We start from the raw sequence: 13,534 nt of genomic DNA, 5'->3' as shown, positions 1-13,534 counted from the left end.
AATTTTCAATTGATTAGCTAGTAATTTACCAGACTTATCTCCATATATATAGAATTGGGCTTTTGATTTAATTAACTGACTTTCAATCGAGGAGGATAATAGTAAGCTATGCTCCATTTGAAGTTCCACTCTTTCTTTATAAAGTTCTTTGCTAGGGGTCATTGAATAAATCTTGTCAATTGCTTTGATTTTATCAACTAGTATTAATATTTTAGAATTAGTTCGTTTCCTAACTCCAGCAGAATATGAAATAATCTGTCCACGAATATATGCCTTAAAAGTATCCCACAAAGTTCCACTAGAGATCTCTGCTGTAAAATTTGTTGAGAAAAACAAATCAATTTGCTGTTTAATAAAGTTGACAAAGTCAGGATCCTGCAATAAAACAGGATTAAACCTCCAACCTTTAGTATTAATATATGAATCAGTCATCTTAATAGATAACTTCAAAGGTGCATGATCAGATATGGTAATAGAGACATATTTACAATCCATAACATCTGTAAGTAAATGGTGATCAATGAAAAAGTAATCAATTCTTGAGTAATTATGGTAAACATGGGAAAAGTATGAAAACTCTTTGTCGTTAGGGTGTAAAAAACGCCAAATTTCACAAATAGCTGAATCAATCATAAAAGAGTTAATGAGAGAAGCCGATTTATTCGGAAGAGTTTGGGTGGGCTTGGATCTATCCATCAAAGGGTTTAAACAACAGTTAAAATCCCCACCCATTATCAATTTATATTGATTCAAATTAGGAAAGGATGTAAATAAACATTTAAAAAATTCAGGACAATCAGTATTTGGAGCATAAACATTAACTAAAACAACTTTTTGATTAAAAAGTAGACCAGTAATAAGCAAAAATCTACCTTGCGGATCTGAAATTGTTTCATGATGTACAAAAGAAGTTGACGAATCTATAAAAATGGAAACACCTCTCACTTTGGCTTGCGAATTTGAGTGATACTGTTGGCCCTTCCAAAACCTAAACAACCGTTGACTATCCACCTTCCTTACATGAGTCTCTTGTACAAAAATAACATTAGCATTCATTCTATGGAATACTTTGAATGTTTTTTTCCGTTTGATCGGATGATTTAAACCATTAGTATTCCAAGAAACAAAGTTAATAGTCCTATCCATATTGACAATATTTATTACAATTAACACATAAGTTTGAAAAAAAAGTGAACTCATGAACCCGGAAGAAGGAAGTATGTTCAAGGAGAAACCGGAAGTCACGGCACTGCGACCATTTTTGTAGCTTCATATAAGCCCAAGAAATAAAACTAAGCAGAAAGCAAGCAAAAAGAAAAGAAAAAAGAAAAATCCCCCTCCCTCCACCCTCAAAACCCCAGGAAAAAAGCCAAAAAGAGGCAAGCAAGCAATCTAATACTAAAATTACCCCCGTGTCTCAAGATGGCAACTCAGACGCAACAAAGTTAAAAAAAAATACAAACAACCCACATTATAAGAGAGGGTTGGTATAACAAAAGTTAAAACATAAAATTAGTATTATAAATGTATATAAACAAAAGGGTTAAAAAAGAATTAAAACGATAAAACCCATAAATGACTAATACTGGATTGGTATTTTAAATGAAAGTTTAAAACTTTCAAACACATCAAAACAGATATGACGTTCCAAGCACTAAAGTCTGCCGGGAAGAAGAAACGACATTTTTTTTTAATCTTAATATTTAAATGTTAAGAGTATAAAAAAGCTTATATCAGCTTAAAAAGAAAAGCAAAAAGGAGAAAAAAAAACCCTAATAAGTTATTTTCAATGCTAATAGATTAATAATATGGAAAAATAATAAAGTCAAAATGAACCGAGCAAAAAGAGCTTTAACCATATATAAGAAATACATGTAAGCCATACCCAAAAAAAACCCAAACATCATTCTGTAACAGATCCAAATCTATAGGCTAAATTACATTAGTCAGCCCGATAAAATGTCATTGTTTCAAGAAACTTTGAGCATCCACTGGAGATTTAAACAGCCGAAAAGTTCCGTCATCAAGAGTGACTCTCAAGTGTGCTGGAAATAACAGCGCTTGCTTGCAGCCTTTCTGGTGAAATTTCGACATAACCGATCTAAAAGCCATTCCCGCCCTTAAGACTTCAGGGCTATAATCTTCCAGAATGCGAAATTTAAACTCTTGATAGCTGATCATACCTTTTTTTCGAGCCGCCCAAATCAAACGTTCTTTGGTATGAGGGTAATGGATCCGAAGAATTACATGTCGTGGTTTCAAACTTGAATCCGACCGAAAACGGGAGACACGGTGTGCCCGATCGATTACCGGGGGAAGAGTCCAGTACCTCTGGACCCAAGACATCCATTAGAAATTTAGAGAAGAAAACGGTAAGATCACCGCTCTCAAATTTTTCTGGAATCCCAATTAATTGAAGATTTTGTCTTCGAGAGCGATTTTCCAAATCAGTAATTTTAACTTTATAACGATCCATCTGTTGAGAAGTCGAAGTTTGCTCTTCTTGTATTTTTTCAATTATACGATCTTTCTTGCGAGCGGCTTCTTCAAGAGCCAAAATACTTGCTTGTTGTTTTTGTGATTCCAGTGAGTGTCTGGAGCTTTTCTTCAACTAGTTTCAAACGCTCATCAAACCGAAAAAACTTTACGGTTATTTTTCTCTCCAGTTCTTCAAATTTGTCTTCTATAAGCTTCACAATTGATTCTAAAGTTATCGGTTCTTTCGTCTGTTTCGATTCTTTTGCTCTAGACATTTCAGCAAGTTGAGAATAATTCAAATAGTTAAAAAGAAAAATTCTGTATGTTTAGACCCCTTTAGAATAAGTATAAAAAGATCCTTTAAGGGGTGTTTGTAGGTTAAAAAGATGTAAAAGGTTTGGAGCAAAGCCTAGAAGCGGTTTACTCCATGAGCGCCATCTTGAGACCGACCTTGCCCATTCTTCCTTGCAAAAGGCTTCTAGTTCTGTGAGATTCTTGGGCTGTCTTGCATGCATTGCTCTTTTGAGGTCTATCCACAGATTTTCGATGATGTTTAGGTTGGGGGACTGTGAAGGCTATGGGAAAACCTTCAGCTTGCAACTCTTGAGGTAGTATATTGTGGATTTTGAGGTGTCTTTAGGATCATTATCCTGTTGTAAAAGCCATCCTCTTTTCATCTTCAGCTTTTTTTTTTAAACAGACAGTGTGATGTTTGCTTCCAGAATTTGCCGGTATTTAATTGAATTCATTCTTCCCTCTACCAGTGAAATGTTCCCCGTGCCACTGGCTGCAACACAAGCCCAAAGCATGATCGATCCACCCCCGTGCTTAACAGTTGGAGAGGTGTTCTTTTCATGTAATTCTGCACCCTGTTTTTTCTAAACATACCTTTGCTCGTTGCGGCCATAAAGTTCTATTTTAACTTCATCAGTCCATGGGACTTGCTTTCGAAATGCATCAGACTTGTTTAGATATTCCTTTAGAAACTTCTGACGTTGAATTTTGTGGTGAGGACGCAGGAAAGGTTTTCTTCTGATGACTTTTCCATAAAGGTCATATTTGTGCAGGTGTCACTGCACTGTAGAACAGTGCACCACCACTCCAGAGTCTGCTAGATCTTCTTGAGGGTCTTTTGCAGTCAAACGGGTGTTTTGATTTGCCTTTCTAGCAATCCTACAAGCAGTTCTCTCGGTAAGTTTCCTTGGTCTTCCAGACGTCAACTTGACCTCCACCATTCCTGTTAACTGTCATTTCTTAATTACATTAGAAACTGAGGAAACGGCTACCTGAAAACGCTTTGCTATCTTCTCCTTCTCCTGCTTTGAGGGCATCATTTATTTTAATTTTCAGAGTGCTAGGCAGCGGCTTAGAGGAGCCCATGGCTGCTGATTGTTGGGACAAGGTTTGAAGAGCCAGGGTATTTATAAAGCTTTGAAACGTGCATCACCTGGCCTTTCCCAATGATGACTGTGAACAAGCCATTGACCTAACAAACTAATTAAGGTCTAAGACCGTGGTAAAAGTTATCTGAGAGCTCAAATATCTTGGGGTGCCCAAACTTTTGCATGGTGCTCTTATAATTTTTCTCACTCTAAAATTGTACAAAACAAAAATAATACACTAATCTTGCTTAAAATGTTGAAAAGAATGTTTCATCTTTAACTTTATGACTTCTGGAGATCAGTTCATCTTCTACTCACTTAACTATTCACAGTAACAGAAATTTTGACCGGGGTGCCCAAACTTTTGCATGCCACTGTACATAGAAACATAGAAAACCTACAGCACAATACAGGCCCTTCGGCCCACAAAGCTGTGCCAAACATGTCCTTACCTTAGAACTACCTAGGCTTACCCATAGCCCTCTACTTTTCTAAGTTCCATGTATCCATCCAGGAGTCTCTTAAAAGACCCTATCATTTCTGCCTCCACCACTGCCACCGGCAGGCTATTCCACACACTCACCACTCTCCGTGTAAAAAAACTTACCCCTGACATCTCCTCGGTACCTACTTCCAAGCACCTTAAAACTGTGCCCTCGTGTTAGCCATGTCAGCCCTGGGAAAAAGCCTCTGACTATCCACATGTTCAATGCCTCTCATTATCTTGTGCACCTCTATCAGGTCACCTTTCATCCTCCGTCGCTCCAAGGAGAAAAGGCCGAGTTCACTCAACCTATTCTCAAAAGGCATGCTCCCCAATCCAGGCAACATCCTTGTACATCTCCTCTGCACCCTTTCTATGGTTTCCACAACCTTCCTGTAGTGAGGCGACCAGAACTGAGCATAGTACTCTAAGTGGGGTCTGATCAGAGTCCTATACAGTTGCAACATTACCTCTCGGCTCTTAAATTCAATTCCATGATTGATGAAGGTCAATGCACCATATGCCTTCTTAACCAGAGAGTCAACCTGCGTAGCAGCTCTGAGTGTCTTATGGACTCGGACCCCAAGATCCTTCTGATCCTCCACACTGCCAAGTGTCTTGCCATCAATGCTATATTCTGCCATCATATTTGACCTACCAAAATGAACCACCTCACATTATCTGGATTGAACTCCATCTGCCATTTCTCAGCCCAGTTTTGCATCCTATCAAGGTCCTACTGTAACCTCTGACAGATGCTCCACACTATCCACAACACCTCCAACCTTTGTGTCATCAACAGATTTTACTAACCCATCCCTCCAATTCCTCATCCAGATCACTTATAAAAATCACAAAGAGTAGGGGGTCCCAGAACAGATCCCTGAGGCACACCACTGGTCACCGGCTTCCATACAGAATATGACCCATCTACAACCATGCTTTGCCTTCTGTGGGCAAGCCAGTTCTGGATCCACTAAGCAATGTCCCCTTAGATCCCATGCCTCCTTATTTTCTCAATAAGCCTTGCATGAAGTACCTTATCAAATGCCTTGCTGAAATCCATATACACTACATCTACTACTCTACCTTCATCAATGTGTTTAGTCACATCCTCAAATAATTCAATCAAGCTTGTAAGGCATGACCTGCCTTTGACAAACTATGCTGACTATTCCTAATCATATTATGCCTCTCCAAATGTTCATAAATCCTGCTTCTCAGGATCTTCTCCATCAACTTACCAACCACTGAAGAAAGACCCACTGGTCTATAATTTCTTGGGCTATCCCTCCTCCCTTTCTAGATTAAGGGAACAACATCCGCAATCCTCCAGAACCTCTCCCATCCTCATTGATGATGTAAAGATTATTGCCAGAGGCTCAGAAATCTCCTCCCTCACTTCCCACAGTAGACTGGGATACATCCCATCCAGTCCCAGTTACTTATCCAACTTGAGGCTTTCCAAAAGCTCCAGCACATCCTCTTCCTTAATATCTACATGCTCAAGCTTTTCAGACCGCTGCAAGTCATCCTTACAATCGCCAAGATCCTTTTGCATAGTGAATACTGAAGCAAAGTATTCATTAAGTACCTCTGCCATCTCCTCTGGTTCCATGCACACTTTTCCACTGTCACACGATTGGTCCTATTCTCTCACGTCTTATTCTTTTGCTCTTCACATACATGTAGAATGCCTTGGGGTTTTCCTTAATCCTGTACACAATGGACCCTTGTGGCTCTCCTAATTTCATTCTTAAGCACCTTCCTGCTAGGCTTATAATCTTCTAGATCTTTATCATTACCTAGTTTTTTTGAACCTTTCGTAAGCTCTTGTTTTCTCCTTGACTAGATTTACAACAGTCTTTGTACACCAGCGTCCTTGATGGTGGGTAGGTTGGTGCTGGTGATGTGTTAGGTTTTTTGATTACCCACTGTAGAGCCTTCCTGTCTGCCACAGTGCGCTGTCCATGCAGTGATGCAGCCTGTTAGGATGCTCTCTGCTGCACATATGTAGAATGATGCAAGAATAGATGTGTGCATAATCCAGCTCTCTTCAGTCTCCCCAGAAAGTAGAGGTGTGGATAAGCTTTCCCGATTGTGTAAAATGTGTACAAATTGCTTGCAATTTGCACTGCTGTGCCGCCGGTGTGGGTGTGGTGCAAATTCTCTAAGTTGAGAACCATCTCCTTTGGCATATTGACATTAAAGAGGAGGTTATTTGTCTGGAACCAGGACTCAATCTCTTCCACCTCCTCTCTGTAGGCCGTCTCATCATTGCTGGTGATGAGCCCCACCACTGTCATGTGATTGGCGAACTTGACAATATGATTGCTCAGGAGTTTGACCATGCAGTCCTGTGTGAACGGAGTGCACAGTAATGGGCTCAGCACACAACCCGGGGGGTGGGGGGCACCTGCATTGAGGATAATGGGAAGGGAGGAGCAGTTTACATCCTGATTATCTGATGACTGTTGGCTAGGAAGTCCACCACCCTGATGCACAATGGTGTATTTAGACCGAAGAATAGGAGTCTGATCGTGGAATAATAGTGTTGAGTGCCGAACTAAAATCCAGAAATGGAATTCTGACATAGGTGTCCTTGTTTTTTTTAAAAAAAGGTTTGTTAGTGCCAGGTGCATGAGAAATGCTATGGTATCTGTGGTAGAGCAGCTCTATTGGTGAGCATATTGATGAATGTCCAAAATGGCAGGAATAGAGCTTTTGATATGTGGCATTACCAGTCATTCAAAGCACTTCACGAATGATGTCAATGCCATTGAGCAGTAATCGTTTTGTTCTGGAAGTGTAGAGTTCTTTGGTACAGGGATGATGGTGGTGGTGACGGTGATGATGATGGTAACATCACCCCAATTGAAAGAAGATTTGGAAGGAGAATTCTTTTTGAGGGGTGATTGGCTCAACTAGAATTGTTACTCTTAGAATAAATGAGAAGTGATTTAATTGAAATGTGAAAAATTATGAAAGTAGAGAGAATGAGCATAGATTGAAAGATACTGATGATGATCAGAGGAGAATGTTCATCAAAGAAGTGCCAAGGATCTGGAATTCACTGCTTAAAAAGGTGGAAACCCGCATAGAACGTACCTTGATAATTAGTCTATATAGCTAAGGAGTAGGATTACATTGAATGGCTGGTTTGGCTGATATGAATATAATGGGCAAAAGGGCCATTTTCACTGTAAAAGGGAGGGACGTTGCACATGAAACCAAGGGTCAGGAACAAATAACACTGTGCAGAAATATTTCATTCATGAGGCTTACCGGATCAGTTGTTAGTGATCAGGCAAAGACTCAGTTCTACTGTTTCCTATGGGTCAAGGTACGAACCCTGCATCAGCATTCAGGATAGGGAAACCAGACCCGACACACAGCAGTGGCTGGCAGCCACTACAATTTCAATGCTAGCTGTTGTAGACAATGAAACTATTCCAAAATGTCATTAATTATTTAGATCCGGACTCACTTACCTTAAAACTAAACACAAATTTGCCTCCTTTATAGAAGCCCTAAAAGCAAAGAGAGAAAAGCATTTAAACCAGAAATTACTAACATAATTTATAAGAATCACACCTTATAATTAAACCAGATTAAAAATTATAATAAATGATTTGCATAGACGGTCAATGAAGTGAACATCTTAGCATTCACTCTTGCAGGGCACAATCTTCCCAATATCCCATCAACCTACCCCCTCCCCTCTCCAGGAATGCAGAATCCAAAACATCTTTCACACCCCACTTATCACAGGGATAAAATTTCTTAAACACTGGCTCTCCAGGGAAGAACTGATTTACCAGGATATCTCACTGTACGAAGCAGATTTCTCTTTGGCTTGTGGTATTCAAAATTACAAGCTGCATTTTGCGGGAATGTGGCGACCCACTTCCTAGCGCACTCGAACCGGCTCACAAATAGCCAGCGCACCGGCATAAAGGCCAGTCCCAAAAGGGCGCCAGGTCTGCTTCACCAACAAAGGGAAAAGCCCGTGCGGGACTGTGAATACGTGCCCCCTACAGCATCCGCGCGCGGGACAGGACTGTGAATACGTGCCCCCTACAGCATCCGCGCCTGGGGAGGGCGGGATCAGGGAGGCTTTAAAGCGAGGCTGCGAAGTTCGAATAAAATCTTTTTTAACTGCAGTTTACTGACTCCGTGTCGTTATTTCAGCGCTGCGTGTAGCACACCGCTACAGGAATACCATTTCTGGCTTAAATTTTTTTAAATTATTTTATTTATTCATAAACTGAGAAGGGAAATACACAACTTTGTGGTGAATCTGGGTCCAATACAACCCTACCTACAGATAATGAAACATCCCTCCCACCTGAAGCTCTTTTGCCTATATAAATAACCTCACTCCTCAACCTAAGCAACCCTGTGGCTGTTAGAATGGTTTATTGGGAACCGTATCTATTAGCAAAATCTTCACTGAAGCTACAGTTGCAAGAAAAAGTTTGTGAACCCTCTGTAATTAACTGGTAATCTGCATTAATTACTCATAAAATGTGGTCTGACCTTTATCTCTAAGTCACATAATCTGCCTGAACTAGTAACACACAAACAATTCTACTTTTTCTCATTAATACTGAGTACACCATTTAAATAATCACAGTTTGGGTTAAAAAAAAGTATGTGATCCTCGGGGGTAATGCCTTCTGCAAAAGCTACTTGGAGTCAGGCGTTCCAATCAATGAGATGAAATTGAAGGTATGGGTTGCCTTATTTTAAAAAAAGATGAACAAACTAAGTTTATTGACAGAGCCTGCTCTCCTTAAGATAGATCTGCTTATTTGCACCATGCCTTAACCAAAGCATCTTTTAGAGGTCCTTAGAAGAAGAATTGTAGAGAATTATGAAGCTAGAAAAGACTACAAAAGCATTTCTAAAGATCTGAGTGTTCATCAGTCCACAGGGAGGGAAATTGTCTACAGATGGAGGAAACTCAGTATTGTTACTACTCTCCCTAGGAGTGGGCGTCCTGAAAAGGTCACACCAAGAGCACAACGTGCAATGCTGAAGGAGGTGATAAAGAACCCAAGATAACAGCAAAAGACATGCAGAAATCTAGAAGGTGCTAAAGTCTCTGTTCACGTGTCCACTCTAAGAAAAACACTGAACAGGAATGGTGATTCCTGAGGAAGGGTTTCGGCCCGAAACGTTGTCACTACCTCCTCCCAGAGATGCTGTCTGGCCTGCTGAGTTCTGCCAGCATTTTGTGTTTTTATTTCCAGCATCTGCAGATTCACTCGTGTTGCACAGGAATGGTGTTCATGGAAGGACACCACAGAGAAAACCATTGCTCTCCAAAACAAAACATTGCTGGATGTCTCAAGTTTCCAAAAGACCACCTGGACTTCTACAACACTTCTGGGATAATGTTCTGTGAACAGATGAGACAAGAGTTGAACTTTTTGGCAGAGATACACACCACTATGTTTGGAGGGAAAACATCAAAACCTCATCCCAACTGTGATGCATGGTGGAAGGGGTATCATGGTTTGGGACTGCTTTGCTGCCTCAGGGCCTGGACAGCTTGCAATCGTTGAAGGAACAATTAATTCAAAATTGTATCAAGACATTTTATAGGAGACTGTCAAGGTAGCAGTTGGTCAACAGTAGCATTATAGAAGTTGGATAATGCAACAAGACAGATGATCCAAAACACAACAGTAATTCAACAACAGAATAGTTTAAAAAGAAGGAAGTGTGTGTTTTGGAATGGCCAAGTCAGAGTCCAGACCTTAGCCCAACTGAGATGCTGTGGTATGACCTGAAGAGGGCTGTTCATGCAATATATCCCAGAAATACTGATGAACTGAAACAAGTTTGGAAGGAGGAATGGTCTAAAATTCCTCCTTGCCATTGTACATGTCTGATCAGCAGCTACAGAAAACATTTGGTGGAGGCTATTGCTGCTAGAGGAGGTTCTAGCAGTTATTAAGTACAAGAGTTCACATACTTTTTCCAGCCTGGACTGTGAATGGTTAAACAATAAAGACATAATAAGTCTAATTGTTTGTGTTTATTATTGTGACAGATTATCAGATCACATTTTCTCAGTAATTAATGCAGAAAACCAGATTCACAAACTTTTTCTTGCAACTGTACTTGTGGAACCAAACTACACCTACAACAAATGCTTCCTGCAGGGCCAATGGGACAAGAGTGATGAGCTGTGGGGGAGGATTCTCCCTTACTTCGCCACAATCCATACAACTTTAGCTCTGCACTGTTCTTTAACTGCCACCAGCAAGCATCTGAAAAACTGAACTTTGGGCCTGTTGTGCTGGGGCCAACTTTCCAGTTAAAGAAGGCACCATCACATTGCAGAAACAACTGAGTGCTTCAAATCCACAAGTTTTAATATTAAAAGTTCAACCACTTCCCAGAGACTTCACCAGTGCTGCATTACACATGGTCTGAAAATGAATGCACCTCACCCAGATTATCAGTGCTGCTGTGTACTTTCTTCATTGCAGAATAACTCTCCAGCTACACTCCTCCTGGAATGTTATAATGAAGCAGACTCTGGTCCAAGAACACTGGCCTTCATGCATGGATATTTTTAAGTGCTGGTATTGTTTTCAGATAACACCCTTCAGACAGATAAAACTTTCATCCTGGCCTGAATGATTTTGTAACAAGTGGAGATAACGTAAATGCCTGTGTAGCTACTGCAGCAGCATTACCTCATGTCAAAAGGACCAAGTGATGTGGTGGCTGAAAACTATTTGCTTACTCATTCATAGGGTTTGAATCTCACTGGCAAGGCCGGGATTTGTTAATCCTTAATCACCCTTGAAAAACCGGTGGCGAGCTGCCTTCTCAAAAGCAGTCTAGCTGAAGTGCAGATATAGTGGGGCTTCATAGTGCTTTAGGTACATCAACAACATGGGAACAGCAATGACCTTTAAAGACACGATTACTGCGACCTGGAGGGGAACCTGCAAATGGTGGTGTTCCCATCACCCGCTGGTCTTATTTTCTTCATTGTACACAGATTCACAAGTGTTGCCAAGTCCCAAAGGAAGCAGTGACAAGTTACTGTGAATCTTGTAGACACACTGCTGCCACAGCACGCCAGCTGTCAACAGAGTGCCAATCAAGTTGACTTTACTGCCCAGAATGGCACATGACGCAGCAAGCATGACAGATTAAATTAATGCTTCCTTCCTCTCACCACCCCTGCTTCAGACGCACAAGCCACCATCCCATCAAATCTGCCTGTAATGTTCCGACGACAGGCCAAAAACAAGTTCTCATCACTCACCTCATCCGGACAGATAATAAGTTTGAAGTTGAGGAGGTCGTCAGGATCTGGGAAAACTATCTCACAGGTTTTAGGTAAATTCAATTCATTTATATCTAAGGAAACAAAAAGAAAAAAAGCAGTAAGAACCTTAATATCAACAGTGAGGACAACAGGAGCAGACAGGCAGTGAAGCTGTGAATTAGATGTGGGAAATGTAATATCAAAACAGAGCTTTTAAGTCCAACTTAACATCCCAATTTTTGGCCTGTGGCCTTGTAGTTACAGAATATCTAGGTAATTTTTAAGAAATATCACTGCTGTGAAAAAAATTACAAGAAAGGTAACAGTAACCCTTTAGAACTTATATGTCAAACTCAAGGCCCGCGGGCCAAATCCAGCCCGCAGTGGAATTATCTTTGGCCCGCGAGATAATATCTTATTACTATTAAAGCTGGCCCCAGTAATCGAAGCGCCTATGGCGTATGATATGGCTAATGCTGAGTTTATTCAGGTACCAGGTTTTCAGGGTTTTTAGTGTTTATTCGGCAGTCTTCTTCATAAGAAACGGCATTTGTAAAGTGAAACACTTTGTAGTTATAGCAGAGACTGAGACACATGAGAGCAAGCTGCAAAAACGGAGACAACGAAAGCTGCGTTCGCACGCGTCCGACTGATCCAGCCCCCATGAAGCTGCATTTTGCTCAATCCGGCCTGTGACCTAAAATGAGTTTGACACCCCTGCTTTAGAAGGAACTGCCATTAAAGGGTCTTGACCTGAAACATCAACTGTCCATTTCCCTCTACTGATGATGCTTGAGCCACTGAGCTTTTCCAACCAATGTTTGTTTTGCTCCAGACTCTAGCTTCTGCAGTCTCGCATCTGCACTGTCACTGCAGTTAGCATACACAGGGGTCAGTGGTAAAGAGCCTCGTTTTCTGCAACCACAGTTAGCATACAACTCCCATATGTCAAAGTTTAGGAATTAAACAAAGCTACCCCAGGACCAGTGAAAGCATCAGTAAGGGTAGAGCCTGGATTTTAAACACACGTCGTAGCCTTTTCAGAATATCATCAGTCAATGACTGACTACAGGAATTGAGAATTTTGTTGCAGTTAACCAAACCGTTGGTGAGCCACACGGAGTACCGTAGATTCCGGACTACAAAGCGCACCTGATTAAAAGCCGCTGGCTCTAATTTTAGAAATAAAATCTATTTTATAAATGTACAGGCCGCACCGGATTTTAGGCCGCACCGAATTTTCGGCGCACTGGATTTCCGGCGCACTGGATTTTCGGCGCACTGGATTTCCGGCGCACCGGATTTTCGGCGCACCGGATTTTCGGCCGCTTGTAATATGAGATATTTACACAGAAAGATATTACACGTGTTGGGCTTCAAATTCTGCCCTGTGTTCGTTTTGGAAGAGAGACAACCAACACCGGATTACAGTGCAGCGTGGCTTTATTGCAGAACGCGTTTTGCCTTCCCCTTACATTCTGCTCTTATTTATACTCCTTTTTCCCCCAAACCAAACCCTCGCTACACATATTTGGTAAGGCTAAACTTTGTTATACCTACCGGTATTTGGTAACATCGGACACATGTGTCCTTATTGGCCCGATACCATTCACACACGAGTTTTACTGTTTTTTTGTTTACTGAATCGCTAGCAGTTTCGGTGCAGCGGAATCCTCAGTTTCGCTCCCTCCCTCCCTTGTACTGCTGTCTAATATCACGTGAGCCATTCCTGACCTGAAGCGGCAGTCCCAAATTAAATCTCCACCGTCTCACCATCGATTCATGTATGCCAAGATTACGCGCAGCAGCTCGATTTCCTTGTTCAACCGCCAGATTGATTGCCTTTAACTTAAAAGCTGCATCATACGCTTTTCTTCGAGTGTTTTCCATGTT

At 41.1% G+C, this 13,534-nt stretch overlaps 1 protein-coding gene across 2 annotated transcripts in view; it reads right to left on the bottom strand.

Annotated features, from left to right (window-relative positions):
* Positions 1-13,534, bottom strand: part of ube2m (ubiquitin conjugating enzyme E2 M) — a 66,795-nt gene that overhangs the window by 23,193 nt on the left and 30,068 nt on the right. For both annotated transcript variants that reach the window (XM_073034050.1, XM_073034051.1), the window contains 2 exons: positions 11,639-11,733; positions 7,836-7,874 (listed from right to left, as the gene is read on the bottom strand). In XM_073034050.1, the coding sequence (XP_072890151.1) occupies positions 7,836-7,874; positions 11,639-11,733 (134 nt within the window). The remainder of the gene's footprint in view (positions 1-7,835; positions 7,875-11,638; positions 11,734-13,534) is intronic.

The sequence above is a fragment of the Hemitrygon akajei genome, chromosome 31, assembly GCF_048418815.1.
Source record: "Hemitrygon akajei chromosome 31, sHemAka1.3, whole genome shotgun sequence".
Taxonomy (NCBI): domain Eukaryota; kingdom Metazoa; phylum Chordata; class Chondrichthyes; order Myliobatiformes; family Dasyatidae; genus Hemitrygon; species Hemitrygon akajei.
The sequence above is the reverse complement of the archived record's forward strand: the minus strand, read 5'-3'. Positions and strand labels throughout refer to the sequence as shown.